General features: G+C 35.9%; 1 protein-coding gene across 1 annotated transcript; it reads left to right on the forward strand.

Annotated features, from left to right (window-relative positions):
• The first annotated feature begins 15,752 nt into the window (after positions 1-15,752).
• On the forward strand, positions 15,753-18,163 carry LOC128040463 (uncharacterized). The gene is made up of 6 exons (XM_052629214.1): positions 15,753-16,480; positions 16,638-16,707; positions 16,802-16,865; positions 16,959-17,249; positions 17,292-17,455; positions 17,564-18,163. Exons 1-6 carry the CDS (start codon positions 15,753-15,755, stop codon positions 18,161-18,163), a joined length of 1,917 nt encoding a protein of 638 aa, XP_052485174.1.
• Positions 18,164-23,005: the final 4,842 nt, after the last annotated feature.

The raw sequence follows: 23,005 nt of genomic DNA on the forward strand, positions 1-23,005 counted from the left end.
TCTGGAAGCATAAGCTATCACTTTGCCTTCTTGCATTAAAACATAGCCTAAACAATTCATGATGCATCGCTAAAAATCACAAATTCTTTACCCGATTCAGGTTGAACCAGAACCGGTGCTTGGGTCAACAGTGCTTTCAACTGATTGAAACTTTGCTAACATTTATATGACCATTCAAACATCACATCTTTTTGTAATAATCGCATCATCGGTGTAGCTATCATTGAGAACCCTCTGACAAATCTTCGGTAATAACCAGCTAATCCTAGAAAAGTTCTAACTTCACATACATTTCTCACTGGTTTCCAGTCAACAACTACGAAAATTTTACTAGGATCAACTCTGATGCCTTCAGTTGACACTATATGTCCCAAAAAATCGACTTCTCGAAGATAGAACTCGCATTTGCTAAATTTAGCAAACAATTGTCTATCTCGCAGAGTTTGCAAAAAAATTCTCAAATGCTCAGCATATTTAGTCTTGTCTCGGGAATATATCAGAATATCATCAATAAATACCACAACAAATCTACCTAAATACGGTCTAAAGATTCTGTTCATCAAATCCATAAATATTGCATGTACGTTAGTTAAACTAAACGACATCATAAGAAATTCATAATGCCCGTACTTAGTCCTAAATACAGTTTTTGACACATATGAATCTTTCACTCGTAGCTGATAATAACCAGAACGGAGATCAATCTTCGAGAATACTGTGGCACCTTTTAACTGATCGAACAAATCGTCAAATCAAGGCAGTGGATATTTTTTCTTGATTGTAACCTTGTTGAGCTGACGATAGTCAATGCATAATCTCATCGATCCGTCCTTTCTCTTAAAAAACAGAACCGATGCACCCGAAGCTGAAAAACTAGGTCGAGCAAAACCCCTATCAGTCAACTCTTACAATTGTGCTTTCAAATCTTTTAACTCGATAGGAGCCATTTTGTAAGGTGCTATCGAGATCGGTGATGTTCTTGGTACAAATTCTACAGTATACTCGACTTCTCTGATCGGTGGTAATCTAGGTAATTCTTTTGGAAACACATCAGAATACTCACAAACAACTGGCACTAATTCAAGCTTTGATTCAGACACTTTAGTGTCCAATACATAAGCAAGGTAAGCATTACAACCTTTTCTCACATATTTTTGCGTTGGCATAGTTGATATCAAAATAGGCAACCCACTCAGATTATCTGATTCAATATGAAGCGTCTCACCACTCTGGCCTTTTATACAATTAGCTTTTGTTTATAGTTTACAACAGCATCGTGCAAAGTTAGCCAATCCATGCCCAAAATCACATCGAATTCATCAAACGGTAATAGCATCAAATCAGCCAGAAAATTGTAACCCTGAGTCATTAAAGGACAATTCTTGTAGACTTTATCAACTAGCACATACTGGCATAGGGGGTTTGACACTTTAACCACGAATTCAGTAGATTTAAAGGTAAATTCTTATTAGACACTAAATTCGTGCACACATACAAATGGGTTGATCCCGGATCAATCAAAGTAGTTACATTAGTATCATAAATAGAGAAAGTACCGGTCATAACATCTGGCACACAGGCATCCTCGCGACTGCGAATATCATAAGCCCTAGCTGGTGCTTGTGCCTTGGATCTCACAATATATTCTTTCGTTACACTCTAGCTACCACTCACATTTCCAATATTACGAGGCGGTCTACCTCTCGTGGTCCAAGCTTTCTCTTTCTCGAATTTCTCTGGGCAATCTGTAAGATAGTGATCTATGGATCCATACTTGAAACACACTCTGCTCTTTACTCGACACTCACCATAATGTGCTCTGTTGTAGTGCTTACACTCAGGTTTGGCATCTCTAACACTACCCACACTCGCTACAGATATAGCTTGATGGTTAGGACTACAGCGTCGGGTACCTCTGTCTCTACTAGAATATCCCATAGAAGCAGTAGAACGGTAGTGATGCTCTTTAGATTTCTTCGATGCTGACTGGTATGAATTTCTCATCAATCCCTTTCTTGAATCTCTAGCTTCAAATTCAGCGTGCCTTTTCTCTTTACCCAGCTCCTCGGCTTTATGTGCTCTGTCAACTAGAACAACAAATTCTTTCAACTTAAGGATCCTAACTAGAAATTTTATATCCTCATTTAATCCATCTACAAACTGCTTCCACATTGCAGTCTTAGTCAAAATGCACTCTCGAGCATATTTACCCAACCGAAGAAATTCCCGTTCATATTCAGACACTGTCACACAACCCTACTTGAGCTCGAGAAATTCTTTACGTTTCTGATCTAAAAATCTCTGACTGATATATTTCTTTCTGAACTTGATTTGAAAGAATTCCCAAGTGAGCCGTTCTCTTGGCACTACAGAAGTCAATGTATTCCACCACTGATAAGCTAAATCTTTTAGTAGATATATTGCATACCTAAGATAGTCAACTGGTGAATAGGATAGTTCGTTAAGAACCCTGATGGTCTTCTCTAACCAGAATATAGCTATTTCAGAATCATCTTCAGCAGTGGCTTAGAATTCTCTAGCCCCGTACTTACGGATCTTATCAATAGGAGGCTTACTAACTCAGATTGATTTCGTACCTTGAAGAATCATAGGAACCGGTTGGGGAACAAGAAGGGGGTAGAGGTTGTTGGGCAGCTGGGTTCATCCGTACAAACTTGGTGAACCATTCATTCATCATTTGGAAGAAGGCTTCCTTAGCCTCTCCTCTCTGGCCCTCAGATACAGGCCTCGTACTGCTCGAAGCTACTCTTTGAACGGAGGCTTGAGCATTACTCTCTACTTCATCAGAATCAGCTCGGTTGGATGTCATTGCTATATGAAAACATGTTTTAAAATGGTCAAGAGATATCACACTATAATAGGTTATATAATGGCATGTATAGCTAGACTCGTACACACTACATTCAGTCCAAGAACCCTAGCTCTGATACCAGTAAATGTAACACCCTTAACCCATATCCGTCGCCAGGAAAAGGTCAGAGAGCATTACCGGAGTTTACAGATCAAACTGACAGAAACTTCAAACATTTCATAACATAACCATATTTAATATAAATCAATCCAAATTATACATACTGTCCCTTACACGAGCCCTCGAGGCCCAAAATATGTATTAGAAACAAGTCGCGACTAAATCAAAAGCTCAGAGAATTTTTCGTAAAACATGGAAAAATTTCAAAGCTGGAGGGGTCACACAGCCGTGTGAAATTAAACCACTAGGATAGCTAATGAGCATTAAACCACTAGACTATTTCACTTCCATGTTTTGATTTTTATGCCACTAATAATAAAAATGCGGGATCTGTGAATATGCCAATTGTGCAAGTATAAACGTCGAATCAAGTAATAAAGTGATGAGTGAGATCATGTCAACATGGATCGTTTAGGTATAAAATTGGTCAATTTATTATACTAAAATACGGTTAATGTTATGGCAAAAATAATGATAAGACTGCAACCGTAATTTAAAGGAATAGTGATGTGTGTAATATGTGTAACTAATAAATAATAGAAAAGGCTATGTCAAGTCTAAAGTGAAAGCGTGATGGCAATTACGAGAATAATTACGTGAATAATATGAATAAGATTAAATAAATAACTAAGAATGCTATGGCAAAGATACTACGACAAAGGATAAAGGATATACGGTGTTGATTTGGAAGATTGGGATTACTAGAATCTGCCCTTACTGACAATAATGCCTCGACAAAAACTTATTTAATCTACTACTTAGAAGAGTTCTAAAATAGTATGCTTCTTTCGAGAGCAAAATCTCAAGTTACCTTGCCTTAAGCAATATATGTATATATGCCATTAGCACGACCTGCATTGCTTTTTTTTCTTTCCGTATGAACGCTGCTCTATGTCTAGAGGTTGCTACAAGTATTCGGTCAAACACTTGCTCATATCATTCAATTTCAATCTTATTAACCTAACCTTTTTAGAATTAGTTTAATTAAATGAACATGTTGTACATCCATTAATGCCTAGAGTTAGCAAACATACAATTTTGAAAAAACCATTGAATGAAATAGTGTATTAAAGTAGATCCACGCTTCAGTCATTAAAGAAAATAGGAGTTTCATTTAGTAATCCCAACCCTACGAGATTTAGCTCATTCAGCACTATTTCAACAAAACAACTCACGAAGTGAAATCAATGAATAGTGGAAGAACTTCGGGAGGATACCTTTCACTTATCTACCCTACACTCTAGCGACACAGTGTCTTATGGTAGCTGAGAAGGACTGCCTCTGTCTTCCTCTTCCCGACTCTGCTCAGCAGCTACCCTTTATTTTGTCCTAATGATCTCCCATTTTTGTTGTTCGCCCAAGGATCTTTCGTTTGCTTGTTTGCCTCCTTTAGGTTTTCCACCTTTGGCTTTTATAATCATTTTCCCTAGGGTAAATCCAACAATCCATGATTGCTTCCCTCTTTTTTAGGTAAATTTTTCTGGTACAGGTACAATTGGGTTGAAACTGGTATTCATTGAGTGTTGACTTAGTTCTCTTCCTGGAATTGCCACGGCATCCGTGTTGACAAACTATCCAAACTTGTGCCACAGCATACCTTCACACCTTTAGTTCTTGTTCCTTATCCTAGACCTTCCAATTACTACCAAACAAATCCTCTCCCCAGATAATTAAAAGTAACAAATAATAACATTTAAGCACCGCCCAAGCTCTTTATGCAACGTTCTAAAAATGCTAAAATAATATCCTAAAGTGTAACTAAGTTCACTTAAGTACATACAATTGACACAGTCTAAAGACATGAATATAACTATTTTCAAGAGTTATCGCACCTCCAAACCTAAGTTATTGCTTGTCCTCATGGTAGATATGCATAAATGCATGAACATAAGAAATGCCATAGCAAAATAATCTCCTTTGTATTGTTAGACCATTAAAAGAGCATTTCGTATTTCAGTTCTCAGTATTCTTCTATGTCTAAAAATTTGATCAAGTTTCATAAGCTTATTTAGCAAAGGAAGTGCAGAAAGTATTTCCATAAAAGAAAGAAAACTCCTAAGTATTCATGCAATTTTAGCTATAGCAAGTATCTCCTAATTTACATAGTTCATCTTTTAACTAACCCAGTTTTCCTTTTTTTTTCATTTGGCATTATACATACTCAAATACATACATATTAATTTATTATGCCTATTTATTTTTTACTAGGGGATTTAGCTCATCACATAATTCTTTGATTTGATGATTACAATGGAGTACACACTAAATTACCGAATACTCAATCATGTCACAATTTGAATACTCACTCATGAAGCTAAGTGATGCGATCCCGGCCGCATCATGTTACGACACAACTCGATGCCACTGAGATTGGCCCAAACTCAAGGGGCCCAAGTGCAAAATGAAGCTTTTAATTTCAGTTTGTCAATTTGGCTGCTGGAAAATAAGGACTTTGATTCATTAATTTTTAGTTATTTTAGTTATTTTAGTTTGTGTTTTTAATGATGTCATAGTTTGCACATCATTAATATGTGTTCTGCATTTAATAAAGTCTTGCATTATGTAACTTTCATGTTAGTTTAAGTCTTTATCATTAATTTAAGTCTTGCTTTAAGTAACTCATTTAGTTTGCATTTCAAACCATACATTTAAGCATCTTAGTTTAATAAATGAGTTGTTGGACATTTATTCAACTCATCTTAGTTTAATTAATAATTGTTTTTGTTGAACTTTATTTAATAAGTGTTTCTCTTAATTAATCTAGTTACTAGGATTATTTATAGATGCATGAGTTTAAGTTTATGCTTCTTTAATTAACTAGTTCTTGGAATAATTGATGCATATGTTTAGCTCATTTATTTAAGCTAAGTATTTATCTTTGATATGTTTAATTAGTGTTTAAATATGTTTAATAAGTTCATTTTAATGAGTTTATTGTAGGTGTCTCTTCAGCTTATAACCGTTACAATTCAAGCCTGTTACAAATTAAATAAAGTTCTATTCAAGTCATTTTCAATTACAAAGTAAAGGGGCTATTACAAAGGAGGTTTATACATCATTTAAAGAGGTTGTAAGGAGCATTATATCATCTATTTAGTTTTGGCAGCAACCTTTTAAACTACCAGCCCGTTTTTGCCATTTCAAAGGTTAATTCAAGCATTCAGATACCATTAAGGAGCTGGTTAATAAGTTGGTGTCTATTCGGCTAACCAAGGGCTAACTGAAGAGTCATTTTTCAAACAATTAAAGTCATCCAGTCAGCTGAATTGAAGTGAATTCAAGAATGGAGTTATTTGGCTCAAGAATGTGAAAAGACTTGAGTTTTATTTTAGTTTTTTTTAAATGGCACATTAAGTTGAATGTTTGTGACCATTTGGCTAGGCTATTTTAGCACTATAAATAGATTAAATCAGCCTCTGTAAAGGGACTTTTACTAAGCTTTTTCCAATTTGTTTAATGAAACTTTGTTTCTGTGAGGTTAACTTCCTCTCCAATTTCGTACGAGTCTCGAGTGACTTATCTAGCGAGCTAGTGGCGTCATCCTAAACTTGTTTCTGAGCTTATCACGAACCCTGGTGTGGCGTTCATCCATCTAAATATACCTTTGGTTCCTACTTTGCTATGTAACGAGTCGAGGTCCATCAACCTATTCCCAACTGTCACCTTAAACCATATAAGATTTAGGGCGATACCCGTTATAGTATCGAGTATTTCTTGATGTTTGAGTTCTATTATTCATCTCCATCACTTACTTTTTCTATCCTACTTCTTTGTTAAACCGAGCCCATCCAAAGTTATTACATCTAAAATTCATCCATTTTCGAAACCGAATGACACTTCCTCATCGACGATCAGGCAACTTTGTGAAATGATTTGAATAACTCGGGCCAGATCGTATCATTTGGTATCAGAGCTACAAATTGAGGAGTACCAACGTTCATAGCAATCCCGGAGTTGGTTCGTAAAAAAATTCAAAAAAAATTCAAGAAAAAGAAGAGTTATATTTCATGAATTCAAGTATTTCTATTGTAATTAGTATTTTGTAATTGACAAAAAAATGAAATTTTAAAAATAAGGAGGTGAAGTATTGAAGGATTTGTGATTGTATTCTTGTTTCCTGATCCAGTAAGTTTGACTTCTCTATCGTTTCCCATTACAATCCCAACACCAATGCCACACCCAAACCCCAAATTTTCTTTTGGTTCAGCCTACCTACACCTGAAATATCTCATTCTTTGAAACCAATTTGAAACTGACCCTGAAGCAAGCAAATAGGTCTTTTGAGACGAAATACAAAATTGTGAGACGAGGTCGAGTGGAAAAAGGCAAAGAGAGTGTAAGCCCAAAAAAATGCTAAGAAAAAGCCTTCAAATGAGCGTAAACACGAGAGTGAGTGAACATCCTTAATTTCTTTCCGAGTGTCCTTGTGAGATTTTTTTGTGAGGTATTTAATTTTCTGCTTTTTGTTCTTTTAACATTTCTTCTTTTTAGTAAATAATCATGATTTGAGAAGAGTTTTCAGAATCGGAATTCCAATATGTGATGCAAGAGATGCGTAGAATGGTGAAATCCAAATTTGACAAATTGCATGAACGATTGGACTGAGTGGAGGAAAGAGCCCGACAGAAGCCAACTTCACCAAGTCGAGGGACAGAGTGAAGACCATCGAGAAAACAATCGTCGAATGATTATTTGGAAAGAGACCTATATCATAGTTCTTATTCATCGAGGAATTCGAGTAGAAAGAGAGAAACCTTTGAGTTTTAGAATTTCTGAGATGACACACGAGAAAGTAGAAATATCTCGTCAAGTGCGTCAAGGCAATCATCCACGGAGAAATATTCACGACGAGTTGAACTTGGTTCATATGTAGATTCTTCCCCTTCTCTCTGCTGAAAAACATCTCATTCTGATTTCTTTGCTTTATGTTCATCTTCTAAAGAGAAAATGAGAGAAAAAGAAATAAAAAGAAAAGAGAGACAAGAGATGATAATAAGAGAAAATAAGCGGATACTAAACGAACTCAAGAGAAGAAAAAAAAAGAGTGAGAGTAAGAAAAAGAAACACGAGATTGAGATTGAACAAAAATGTTAAAAAGAAGAGAAAATTGAAAAAGAAAATGAGTTAGAAAAAGAAGCAAAATAAAAAGAAGAAAGTGAGTGAGAAAAAGTGAGAAATGTTTTCACTAACCAGCATGTGAGTTTTCCTCGTGTTGTTTCTTTTCAAGTTTTTGAAGATTCGATTGACAAATACCAGCTTCAATACCTGTCTGATGAGAGGCAATTTTGATTCCTCGAGAAAGGTAAGAACGAGAATCACATCCACCCACAATTGCCTAAACGTAAGCAAGGTCAGGTTTCTATATCCTTTAAACAACCCTATTCGATTCATAGTAAAGACATTGATTATGACGTGGGTTTTGGAAAAGAGCTAAACCTTGATGTGGTTGATTTTAATGATGGCAAGGAAAATTTTGCTAATTATAATTGTTGCATTGATCAGTATGTGGATGAAGTGAGACACATCGATGATATTGAAAATCGACAATTAAAGTTGAATGCTGTTGAGATAGTGGCTAGTGACATAGCTTTCAAAAGACCTCTTTATTTTGTTTTCGCTAACTGTTACACTCCGCTTGTGGTAGATAATTTTGTTGTAAATTGAGGCATGAAGAATTGTTTATTAGATGTGCTCTGTGTTGAACAATCTATTGTTGATGTTGGATTGATTCAGCATATGCAAACTTTGGACGTGTGTGCTATGGGTTATTCACATGCAAAGCTTGATTTGTTTGATTATGATGGTTTTGTGGAGCCCTCAAATTCTTGTGCAAAATCCTCTTGCCTAAGCATGTCTTCTGGGATGAAATGTGACAAGTTTGACTATTTGAATGGTTGTTTGCTCATTCCTTCTTTGTTTCGCATATGTGAGATGGTAAGTAAAAGCTACATTTTTTATCCCCGTGATTATTATTCTTTATTATTGATCGAGGGATTTGAACCAATGGATTTTGATTTTCAAGACTATAACTATCGAAAACTTTGTTATTTTGGATCATTCTTGAAAGCAATCAAGCGTTCTGAATTTTCTATGAATAGATGTGTGACCCATTTGTTCTTGCTTGATGTTATGACTTTAAATCTGAAAACAAAGTTATTGAACTATGATAAGTTGCAAATGCTAAATCAAAACTTTGGTTCTACATCGTTGTTCAAAGGATTTAGGTTATGGGCTTTTGTTGTCCAAAAATAAATCTCAAATGCTTCTTGATTCTGGTATATCATCGACGAAGAAATTGTTAACTCATTGCGGAAAGGTAAAATCAACTTTTGTTTTTGATCCTGGCATCAATTCAAATGTTTCATTTTTTAATTGAGATTACAGCAAGTATTTTTGAGCCTACAATCTAAGTTTCCACTAACCCATTTCATTTTCGTGTAGGTGGCATTTTGACATGGTTCCTTCCTAAAGAGGGAGGGCAAGTAATTAACCAATGTAATTTTCATGTTATACACAAATTTCAGGTTGTTTGGCGGAAGTCTGTCAAATTTGTCAACCAAAGGGCTTGTGACCTTGAAAGATTTTTTGCGAGAAAGTGGCCCGATTTGAGGACAAATCGTCTTCAAGAGGGAGGGTATGATACGATCCCGGCCGCATCATGTTACGACACAACTTGATGCCACCGAGATTGGCCCAAACTCGAGGTGCCCAAGTGCAAAATGAATCTTTTAATTTCTGTTTATCAATTTGGCTGTTGGAAAATAAGGACTTTGGTTCATTAAATTTTTGTTATTTTAGTTTGTGTTTTTAATTATGTCATAGTTTGCACATCATTAATATGTGTTCCGCATTTAATAAAGTCATGCATTATGTAACTTGCATGTTAGTTTAAGTCTGTATCATTAAATTAAGTCTTGCATTAAGTAACTCATTTAGTTTGCATTTCAAACCATGCATTTAAGCATCTTACTTTAATAAATGAGTTGCTAGACATTTATTCAACTCATTGTAGTTTAATTAATAAGTGTTTTTGTTGAACTTTATTTAATAAGTGTTGCTCTTAATTAATCTAGTTACTAGGATTATTTATAGATGCATGAGTTTAAGTGTATGCTTCTTTAATTAACTAATTCTTTGGAATAATTGATGCATATGTTTAGCTCATTTATTTAAGTATTTATATTTGATATGTTTAATAAGTTCATTTTAATGTGTTTATCGCAGGTGTCTATTCAGCTTATAACTGTTACAATTCAAGGTTGTTACAAATTAAATAAAGTGGCTGTTCAAGTCATTTTCAGTTACAAAGTAAAGGGGCTGTTACAAAAGATGTTTATACATCATTTAAGGAGGTTTTAAGGAGTATTATATCATGTATTAAATTTTGGCAGCAACCTTTTAAACTACCAGCCCATTTTTGCGATTTCAAAAGTTAATTCAAGCATTCAGATACCACTAAGGAGCTGGTTAATAAGTTGGTGTGTATTCGGCTGGCCACGGGCTAACTCAAGAGTCATTTTTCAAGCAATTAAAGTCATTCATTCGGCTAAATTGAAGTGAATTCAAGAATGGAGTTATTTGGCTCAAAAATGTGAAAAGACTTGAGTTTTATTTCAGTTTTTTTTAAATGGCACATTAAGTTGAATGTTTGTGACCATTTTGCCAGCCTATTTTAGCACTATAAATAGATGAAATCAGCCTCTGTAAAGGGACTTTTACTAAACTTTTGCCAATTCATTTAATGAAACTTTGTTTCTGTGAGGTTAACTTCCTCTCCAATTTCGTACAAGTCTCGAGTGACTTATCTAGTGAGCTAGTGGTGTCATTCTGAACTTGTCTCTGAACTTATCACCAACCTTGGTATGGCGTTCATCCATCTAAATATACCTTTGGTTCCTACTTTGCAAAGTAACGGGTCAAGGTCCATCAACCTATTCCCAACTATCACCTTAAACCATATAAGATTTGGGGCAATACTCGTTATAGTATCGAATATTTTTGGATGTTTAAGTTCTATTATTCATCTCCATAACTTACTTTTTCTATCCTACTTCTTTGTTAAACCGAGCCCTTCCGAAGTTGTTCCATCTAAATTCCATCTATCTTTTAGCCACCTTGAACTTATTCCAACATATAATTCCATACTTAACCAAAATTCATCCATTTTTGAAACCGAACGAAACTTTCTCATCGATGATCGGGCAACTCAAATACGACTCGACTCAACACCGAGGCAGGTCGTATCACTAAGGCTTTTGAGTAAAAAGATGTATGGAACAAACAACTACCCCTTAGCTACTCAGCCTAATGCTATAGTGAGTGCCCCTAAACTATTACTTATGTTTTTTTGACACACTCTTACTCAACCCTGCTTTTCTATTCAACAACACAATGTTGCTGACCTACTCAGCAGTTCTAAGCATTGGAGTATTTGATGGAATATTTTTCTTGAATTTTCTTAAACATTGTCACTTTATTCATTATTGAGTATTGCCATTAGACTGAGGTTAGCTTCAAGAGTCTCTAAGTTTATCAAAATAAACTTACTATAGATCAATTGTAATTGAAATTAGGACATCCTAATTTTAGGGATAAATTTACAAGCAAACTATCCTAAGCTAAAACCACCTAATCTATTGTCACAACTTTCTAAGTTTATTGAAGAATTAAGCTCCTCATCGAACATCACAAGAAAAACACACTCATCACTGTCTAAACAATTCCTGGGAGTCATGTGTTCCATGGAAAAAATGAATGACAAATGAACAAAAAAAATACTAAAACAAAATGCTCAACTAAATATTTAATGTAATTTAGATGCACAATACACCCCCAAACCTAAGGGATGCATTGTCCTCAATGCATGTACATATATGAATCTTGAATGTAAGAACATATATATAATGATGTATTAGAGAAATAAAAACTTATCAAGCTTGGAGTAAAAATTTTGGTACTTTAATTGCAGCGGGTGGACTTCCATGCACTATGCTTATAGTGCATCGACCTCTTCAATAAATTGAGTGGTATGCCCTCCTCTTCAGTAAATACCCAAGTATTTGGGAAATAAATCTAACAGGCCAATGGGCAGCGTCTGGCTCGACCTCCTTACCGTCATCAAGACATGACGAAAAGTACTTGCAATACAAAAGAAATAAAGTTCATTAAACAAAGCAAATGAAGTAGCTAAAAGAAATTAAATCAAAAAAATGAAATAAAAATAAAAAGAATTATTAAGATGTTGAAGTTAAACATCTCGGAGATCAATGGATTGTTTGTCACGATCCACATGAGCACCCTAGTAGTGATCATTAGGAAAAATTATTGCATTACTCCGCTCAAGTGAGTCTTCATCACTACTAAAATTACCGTGGCAAAATCTTGTGAACTCTTCCTCCACTGCTGTTTCTATCAACCCAATGGTGTGGTATTCTTCATTCTCATTAGCACACTTCAAGGCATCAAATACATTGAAAGTAATCTGTTGATCATTTACCCTCATGGTTATTTCACCTTTCTGTAGATCAATTAATGTCCTACTTGTAGCAAGAAAAGGCCTTCCAAGAATAATTGACACATCTTTGTCAGCTTCACATTCTAAAATAAGGAAATCTACTGCAAAATAAATTTATGAACACTTACTAGTATGTTGAATTTTACCTTCAATATGTGCATTGTATCGATCTGCCAGTTACAACGTAACCGTGGTAGGTCTTCTTTTTCCAATTTCCAGCTTCCTTAAAATAGACATAGGTAGTAGATTTACACTTGCTCCTAAATCACATATTGTCTTACAAACATAATGATTTCCAATTGAACATGGGATATTGAAACTCCCTGGGTCCTTCCAATTCGGAGGTAATTTATTCATCAACATTGCCGTACACCCTTCAGTGTGAGCAATAGCGTAAAATTCTCCTAATCTACACTTCAATGTTACTTTATCTTCCATAAATTCACATAATTCGGCATTTTCTCCAAAGCTTCTACTAACGATATATTGATATGGAGTTGCTTCAAGACCTTCAAAAATCTTTCGAACTAAACATCCTGTTTAGAATTTTAGAATCGCTAAGGAAAAGGTGGAGGTCATCATCCTTCAAGTTGCTGATATTGTTTTGCTGTGGCATTTTTGTTAGCAACACGATCTGATTCTACTGTAGCAATATTTTTCATAGCCTTTTCAACTATAGTGTACTTTTCAGATGGCTCTAGGATCTTAACATGGTTGTTATTTGAGTTATCCTCTCCTTCCATGGCATCTTGAGCAACGTCATTAAGTTCAGTTCCACTTCTAAAAGTGATGGCCTTTCACTGTTCCTTCTCTTGTGGTCTCGAGTTCTTGGTATCACTTAGTAGAGCTCCTTGCAATCTCAAATTTAAAGCATTCGTTATTTTCCCCACTTGATTCTCAAGAGCTCAGAAGGATGAAGTCTGACTCTGAATTACAGCATCATTCTTGGCAATATACTCTTTCAGCAAGGCTTTAATGGAGGTAGAAGACAATGCTTGTCCCTGTTGAACATTTTGCCTCGGCATAGGATGATTATAACCAGGTGGTGCACTATTAACATTATGTCTCACAACATTGTTTAAATTCCCGCACCTTGATTATTCCAACTAAAATTCGGATGCTACTTCCACCCTAGATTGTAGGTGTTGGAATAGGGGTCATTATTCTAGTTAAAATTACCCATGTAGTACACAGATGTTGGATTTGATGGGCATTCATCAAACACATAGTCTTCACCATAATAAACACACGCTAGCTTGGTTCCTTTTATCTCCTGCATTGTAGTTGGCCTTTTAATTGTTTTGATCATGTTAGTTAAAGATGATACCTGGAGAGTCAATAAAGTGATTGCATCAAGTTCCAATGGTGCCAGCAGCTCTCCTGTCAGTTCCAAATTGCGTGGCCAGAAATTGATAATCATTGTTGGCTATGTTTTCCAAAATCTCATATGCTACATTGTAATATTTATCCAATAAAGTACCATTGGCGGAGCCATCAACTACCATCCTAGTATGCAAATGTTAAGTTCAATTTTGAGCTTAACTTATTCAACTAAATTATTTAAATTATTGATTAAATTTTGAGAAATTGAATGTCGAATTAGTTTAAATTACAGCAAGAACATCCCATGTCGTAATAATGTTTTTTAGCTCCAATTCAATTATTTAATGTTAAAATTTTAAGTCATGTGCGGTGAATGACATTTGGATTTCGTATGAGCTCAAATTGGAATGATTAAGTGCATTGAATGTTGATCATATGTTGGTGAAGGAATTGAATTTTAATTGGCGGCAAAAATTCAAATCAATAAAAAAACAATGGGCGAATGAATTAAACAAAAATGGAGGAGCAATCGGTCCAATTGGAAGCCAAACATGCGACAAAATTAAGAAGGAATTATTATTTCCTTTATGCCAAGCGGTGGCGACTCTAGTTTAAACAATTGGAAGCCAAATCAGCATTGAAGAGTTGAATTAAAACTCTACTAAGTGAAGCTATTTTCATGCCACGGTAAGGCTAAGGAAAAGGGGCATAAGATTGATTTTAATTTTTGAATTGATTGGAGGTTATTATCCCATAAATAGAGATGATAGCAGTGAAGAAAAGGGAGAAGAGAAAAATTGAGAGAAAGAACAAAGACATAGGAAAGGCGTGATTCAAGCAAGCGAATTTTCTAAAAATTGGGCCAAAAATCGATCAAGGAGCTAGAGTAGCGACTAGAAAATTCAGCTAATTAGGAGAAGGAAATCGGACGACTTGAAGAACTTTGCCTTCCAAGAATCGGTTTGTAATTCATGTTCTTTTCAATGGATTCGTGTTCATTTTGCTAGCTATGAGAGGCTAGTTTAGTTAAGCTTAGTTCGACACTTCAAACAAGGGCACTAGTACTTTGAAAAAATTATTTTGTTATCAAATCAAATTTGGCACTCTTGAGTTGTTTGGTTTTATTTTCCAAGGAATTTTTCTAACTCAATTGGAGTGATCACCTAATTAATTTGGGAATTTTTCTTATAATCAGTTAAGTGCAAATTGAGAAATCGAATTTCTCAATTAAGCTTAGAATTAGTGATAATTAATTTGCCGCAACTAATTAAAACAACTTCGGATTTAATCGTAGAAACCGCTGGTGGATTTTCTTTGGTTAAGGCAAGGCGAAGCTTCTAAATCTCTTAAATTCCTTTAACAAAGTCGACATAGAGATAATTAAAGGAAAGTTTTAATCATGAACGTTCTCTAACTGAACAATTTACTAGGGATAAGGAATTGCTTCGTAAGCGATTTTTTTCAGCCTTGCTGCTAATTTGATTTCTTAATTTCAGGTTTCAAATGACTTGTGCTGGGTGGATTAAGGCGTCAATAACTAATCATTATTCTTCTCTTGATATTTTCTTCTCATCAGTTTAAATTCTAGCCAAAGCTTATTTGTTATTTGAGATTATTTTTATCAATCGTAACACATAAACCCCCCCACTTTTCCTTTTTATTTCGCATGTTTTTACATTACTTTAATTTTAAATCACTTCAAATAGATTTGTTGCAAGCTTCTCCGTGGGACGATCCTGTACTTACTCTATATTACCAGTTAATATTGGTTGAGTAGAGGAATTAAATTCGGTGGTCATAATGACAGCTACCAAATTTTGGCACCGTTGCCGGGGAAGCGACATAGTCAAATTTATTTGATTTTTCAGAACTTATTTTGTTTTCTTGTTTTTGTCTTTGCAGGTAGATTAGACCCTTTAGTATATGTTATTAAGAAGTGGACGACGAACATTGGAGTTTCTTGTTAACACCACCGGCCAGCAAGTTGAACATTTCAATTCCCACATTGAGCCTAACATTTCAGAGGATATCAACATGGCTAACCAGACTTTGAAGCAATTGGCCGCTCCTAACTTGGCTGCGCAACCACCATCTATCACGTATCCTGCCCTTGATAAGCCATTAAAGCTTAATTCGGGATTCCTTAACTTGTTGCCAAAATTCAATGGGTTACCAGGTGAGGACCCTTACCGTCATATTAATGAATTTTTAATTACTTGTTCAACTATGCAGCCAGATGGCATTGAAGAGGAACAAATCAAGCTCCGAGCTTTCTCTTTCTCGTTACAAGGTTTGGCAAAGGACTGGTTATATTACATGCCACCAGGTTCATTCACAACTTGGACAGGGTTACATAAGGCTTTCCTTGAGAAGTATTTTTCGGCATCAAGAATAGGATCAATCAGGAAGGAAATTTGTGGAATTAAGCAACTGGGAGGTGAGTCATTATATGAATACTGGGAAAGGTTTAAACGACTATGTGCGAGTTGTCCACAGCATCAGATTAGTGAGCAGCTCTTAGTGCAATACTTTTATGAAGGATTGACACCACAAGATCGAGGAATGATCGATGCAGCGAGTGGAGGTGCTTTGGTTGATAAAACTCCTGAACAAGCCCGGAATTTGATTGCTAATATGGCACAAAATACACAGTAATTTGGTCTCAGGAGATCCGACTTGGGAAACGAATGGATGAGGGCCAGTCGAGTATAATGGAGGCTTAGTTAGCTAATTTAACGGCTATGGTAAGTAAATTGATGACTGGAGGTAATGCGAAAGCTTCATTATGTGGCATTTGTTGTTTGGAAGGACATACCATAGATATGTGTCGAACATTACAGGAAGGGGAAGCAAATGCCGTCTTTCCAAATCAGAGAAGGTATGATCCATATTCAGTTACCTATAATGAGGGATGGAGAGACCACCCCAATCTCAGATATCAAAACTGAGCCACACCTCCGGGATTCGAGCAGCAAAATTCTCGACAATATAATTCATCACAGCAACAACCCAGCCATCAAAATCTTAGTGCTGAAAGTAAGACCCATACCATGCTTGAACAAATGATGAAAATGATGGCTGACCAGAAGAAGGAAACCGATGGAAGATTTTAGTCTTTGGAATCGGCAGTGAAGCAGTTGCAAACCAGAGCCTCGTCGACCGACGTTAATCTTGGGAACTTGCAAGCACAGGTAAATAATAGGTTACCATCACAGCCTGTGGCAAATCCAAGGGATAATGTCAGTGCTATAACCTTGCGAAGTGGCAAGGAGTTGAGATCGATACTAAAGAAGGGCCAAAACAGTAATGAGGAAGATGAAACTGAGGTAAGAAAGGTCCGGTTTAGTGATATTGAAGAGGGAAATTCAGCCTTGCCAAAAGCGGATTTACAACCGTCGCAAGCAGCTCCAAAGGAAGTAGGTAAATCACATTGACAACAGTCCACTGTTTTGCATGATGCAGCAAATTTTGAGCAGGAAACGAGGGTTCCCGAGCTTCGAGCACAAGTAGGTCAGAACGATAATAACCAACCTCGATCTTATGTACCGAAGGCGCCATTTCCACAGCGTTTGAGGAAGGAAAAATCAGACGACGTCAATACCGAAATTCTTGAGACTTTCCGTAAGGTACAAGTTAATATTCCATTGATTGATGCAATTAAACAGGTGCCTAGATATGCTAAGTTTTTAAAAGAATTGTGCACATCTAAAAGGAAATTAATTGGAAATGAGAAGATTAGTCTAGGCGAAAATGTCTCTGCGGTATTTCAAATGAAACTTCTTATTAAATGTAAAGATCCTGGAATGTTTTCGATACCTTGTAAGATAGGAGACCTTAAACTTGATAGAGCTATGCTTGAATTGGGTGCTTCTATTAATGTAATGCCTAGTAGTATCTATGATAAGGTTCAATTAGGTGCATTAAAAGACACGGGACTGATAATACAACTTGCAGATAGAAGTAATGCCTATCCTGATGGCGTTTTAGAAGATGTTCTAGTGCAAGTGAATGAGTTAGTTTTTCCAGCTGATTTTTATGTTTTAGACATGGGAGCTAGTGATAACTCAGTTGATGTACCCTTACTTTTAGGTAGACCCTTCCTTAAGACAGCTAGAACGAAAATTGATGTGCATAAAGGGAATTTAACAATGGAATTTGATGGTGAGATTATTAAATTCAATATATTTGATGCTATGAGATATCCCACTGATATTAATTCTGTATTTACTCTTGATGTAATTGACAATTTTGTTCAAGATGTCTATGAATTAGGGGAAGAAGACGAGTTGAAAAGCGTTCTCGCTAAGAGCATTTTTGATGTCGACAAGCAATAATTTATCATTTCTGATTCTTTAATTGACTCAGTTTGTGCTTTAGACTCACCCAAATTGACACGATTCAAGCCGATTCTCCCTAATCTTATGGTGACTGGTAAGCAGGTTCCTTCACTGATCGCGCCACCTAAATTAGAGTTAAAAGAGCTGCCCGAAAATTTGAAGTACATTTATTTGGGGGAAAATCAAACTCTACCATTGATAGTGTCGAATGCCTTAACCGAGATGCAAGAATCTAAGCTACTTAGAGTTCTTAGGGAGCATAAGGAAGCCTTCGGTTGGACACTAGCCGACATTAAGGGACTTAGTACGACTTTGTGTACCCACAAGATAGCTTTGGAACCAGATTCAGTCCCCAAAAGAGACCCTCAACGCCGATTGAATCCACCAATGATGGAGGTAGTTAAGACTGAAATTTTGAAATGGTTGGAAGCCGATGTCATTTATCCCATAGCCGATTCAAAGTGGGTAAGTCCAATTCATGTTGTACCTAAGAAGGGAGGAACTAAAATAGTTACTAACGAGGAAGGTTTAGAGATTCCTACGAGAGTGCAGAATGGTTGGCGGGTTTGTATAGACTATCGGAAACTGAATAAAGCCACTAAAAAAGACCACTACCCCCTTCCATTCATAGATCAAATGTTAGAAAGGTTAGCTGGTCGCTCACATTTTTGTTTTTTAGATGGCTATTCAGGTTATTTGCAGGTACCTATTGCACCTGAGGATCAAGAGAAGACCACCTTCACTTGCCCATTTGGAACGTACGCCTTCAAGAGAATGCCTTTCGGATTGTGCAACGCACCAGCTACTTTTCAAAGAGGTATAACGAGCAGATTTTTAGATTTTATTTCACATTTAATGGAGGTGTTCATGGATGATTTTATGATTTATGGTGATTCATTTGATCAATGTTTGCATCATCTTGTGTTAGTTCTTAGGCGTTGCATTGAGACTAACCTGATATTAAATTTTGAGAAATGTCACCTCATGGTTGAAAAGGGCATAGTATTGGGGCATATCGTCTCAGCTAAAGGTTTAGAAGTCGACCAAGCCAAAGTCGAGGTAATTAAAAATCTACCTTATCCAGGTACTGTGAAAGGAATTCGATCCTTCTTGGGTCATGTAGGTTTTTACCGTCGGTTCATCAATAATTTTTCGCAGATATCGTCACCTTTATGTGCATTGCTCGGTAAAGATGTCGTATTTGAATTTAGTGAGAATTGCAGAAAATCTTTTGATGAATTGAAATTGAAATTGATCACAGCCCCTATCATACAAGGGTCGAATTATGAATTACCTTTTGAAATTTTATGTGATGCCAGTGATAAGGCTGTTGGTGCGGCTTTGGGACAAAGAAATGGTAAAGAGTCTTATATTATCAGGTATGCTAGCGAGCTATTGAACCCAGCTCAATGCAATTATACCACGATCGAGAAAGAGCTCTATGCCATTGTTTTTGCCTTAGAAAAATTTAGAGCATACTTGCTAGGAGTCAAAGTTGTTGTCTTTTCTGACCATGGTGCTCTTAAATATTTGTTGCATAAAAAAGAAGCTAAGCCCCGGTTAATAAGATGGATTTTGCTTTTGTAGGAATTTGACTTGGAAATTAATGATAAGAAAGGTAAGGAGAATCTTGTGGCCGATCATTTGAGTAGGATAGAGACTGGAATTTTGAGGGATGAGCCGAGTGATTTATTTCCCGATGAGCGACTTTATAGTTTGTCTAGTGTTTTACCATGGTATGCCGACATAGTAAACTATTTAGTGACTAAAGAGTTCCCTACGAATGCACCTAGACATTTAAGAGAAAAAATTAGAAGTCAAGCCCGATTTTACTTATGGGAAGAACCATATCTTTGGTGATTTTGTAGTGACCAAATAATTAGGCGTTGTGTCGATGATCGTGAGATAGAGTCGATGCTTAATTTTTGTCATTCTCGAGAAGGTGGGGGACATTTTGGGCCTAAGCGAACAGCTCATAAAATACTTGAGTGTGGTTTTTTTTGGCCGACTATTCATAAAGATTCATATGCATTTTGTAAAACATGTGCATCATGTCAAAAAACCGGCAATTTAAGTAGCCGAAATCAAATGCCATTACATAATTTTTATGTTTGTGATATATTTGATGTATGGGGTATTGATTTTATAGGGCCTTTTCCTTCTTCTTTCGGTTATCTATACATTCTTGTTTGTGTTGATTACTTGTCGAAATGGGTAGAAGCATTCCCAACTAGGGCCGATGATGCTAAAACTGTGGTGAAATGTCTTAAGACCAACATTTTAAATAGATATGGGGTTCCAAGGGCTATAATTAGTGACAAGGGAACACATTTTTGTAATAGAACCTTGAAAGCTTTATTTGCACAATTTGGCGTCACCCACAGAGTGTCGACAGCTTATCACCCTCAAACCAATGGGCAAGCCGAGAGTAGTAACAAAGAGATCAAGGGAATTTTAGAGAAAATTGTTAAGCCCAATAGGAAGGATTGGAGTCAAAGGTTAGATGAGGCATTGTGGGCATTGAACGGCTTACAAAACGCCAATTGGGATGTCACCTTACAGGGTTGTTTTTGGGAAGGCATGTCATCTTCCCGTTGAGCTTGAGCATAAATCATTCTGGGCTGTTAAATAGTGCAATTTGGATTATAATTTGGCAGGTGAAAAGCGCAAGTTGAAGCTGCAAGAATTAGAGGAGTTGCGCCTAGAAGCATATGACAATTCGGTCATCTACAAGGGTAAGTCGAAGGCATTTCGCGACTCAAAGTTGATTCGCAAAGAATTTAAGGTGGGGGAAAAGGTACTACTCTTTAACTCTAAGCTTAAATTGTTTCCTGGTAAGTTAAAATCAAGGTGGCTTGGTCCATTTATAATAACCGAGGTGCATCATCATGGGGCAATCGAAATTAGGAGCCTCGAAACTAATAAAATTTTCAAAGTGAATGGTCACAGGTTGAAACATTTTCATGAAGGAGAGCAAGCAACTTGGTTGGAGGAGATCAATCTTGAGGATCCATGAGAAGTGTGATGTCGAGCCACCGACTTAAAACAAAGGCGCTTGTGGGAGGCAACCCACATATTCAGGGGAGTTTTCTTTACCATTATTGTTTCTTTCCATTAAGTTAATTTTAATTTTCAAATTTTTCTTTTACATTAGGGACAATGCAAACATTAAGTATGGGGGAGAATCAATTTATTGATTTTCTAACATATTTGATGCTTGCAACTTTCATGAATAAGTCTTGTCGAATTTCCTTTAGAAAAATATTTAACTAAAAGAATGAAGATGTATTTCATGAATTCAAGCTGATTGGGGTGGTTGTATGTCGATTGGTTGGGTTAAATTTTGTTTTCAATTAATTGATTTTGGTTAGTATTAACTCAAAAAAAAATTTAAAATTAATCTGCTCAATTGATCAATTATGTGGTCCTTGTGAGGAATTTGAGCCTAGAGCATAAGTTGGGACATCCATGCCAACTTGAGAGGTTATTATTCATTCATGTGTGGTTATTGTTATCGGCTATCAATTACCTTAGAACTTGCTTTAGATCTTATTAAGGATAGTAATACATTTGATTTCCATTAAATATGATTCAAGAGGCTATAGGAATTAACCCACAAGTACCTATAAAAAAATAAAAAATAAAAAATAAAAAAACCAACCTTGACATTATTCCAATTAGTTAGCCAATTTGAAGCCTTAATTTCCCATTTTTATGTACCTCCGAAATTAAGCCAAAGCGAATCCACTCACCTTTTAGGCTAGTTAATTTAGTCCGGAAGTTCATCCCGATTTCGACATATGGCCAATTTTGGGTGATGTTTAGTTGGTAATTAAAGGCTGATTTTGTGAGAAAGAAGCGACAAGTTACTGACCTTCCGAGTAAATTTCATAAATGTAGCGTTATGTGATCATAAGGGAATGGATCGGTTGAACCAAAGGACATGGAAACAATGAAAGGCTAATTGATTTAGTTATCTTCTTGAATTATTGAAAACAAAGAAAAAAAGAAGACGAAGAGAGAATAAGAGAATTGATGACTTAGGACGATTACTAGTCTAAGAAAATTAGCTCCACCATCCAAATAAATTCCTCCGTCCATCGCACATTACCTCAGCCCCATTACAACCATAATTTGGTCTCGATTATATTTATGAAATTTTATGTTTTATGTTAAGGTAAGATGGACAAGCAAGCCTATGGGGTTAATTACGGTTGATTTCAATTTGAGAGCATTATACTAGCCTAAACACAATGAGTGAAGAGTGTTAACAATTCTATTCTTTTCAGGTGAGAATTGATCAAAGACGCGTGATTAGTTTCCTTTATATTTTCCTCTCTTGAATAAACCAAAATCTTGACTGATGATTTCGGAATTCATCCCAAGCATGAGCGATGCAACAACTCTTTATTAGTCTTGATATTTCTGAAATTCTTCTTGATTTTTTTTTTAAACTTGATTGCTCAGGGACGATCAATGGCTTAAGTATGGGGGAGTTTGTTAAGGTCAATTTTGAGCTTAAGTTATTCAACTAAATTATTTAAATTATTGATTAAATTTTGAGAAATTGAATGTCGAATTAGTTTAAATTACAGCAAGAACATCCCATGCCGTAATAATGTTTTTTTAGCTCCAATTCAATTATTTAATGTTAAAATTTTAAGTCATGTGCAGGTGAATGACATTTGGATTTCGTATGAGCTCAAATTGGAATGATTAAGTCTGCTGAATGTTGATCATATCTTTGGTGAAGGAATTGAAATTTAATTGGCGGCAAAAATTCGGTCCAATAAAAAAACAAGAGTAGAATGAATTAAACAAACAATGGAAGAGCGATCG

This window comes from Gossypium raimondii, chromosome 4 (assembly GCF_025698545.1).
Source record: "Gossypium raimondii isolate GPD5lz chromosome 4, ASM2569854v1, whole genome shotgun sequence".
NCBI classification, from domain to species: domain Eukaryota; kingdom Viridiplantae; phylum Streptophyta; class Magnoliopsida; order Malvales; family Malvaceae; genus Gossypium; species Gossypium raimondii.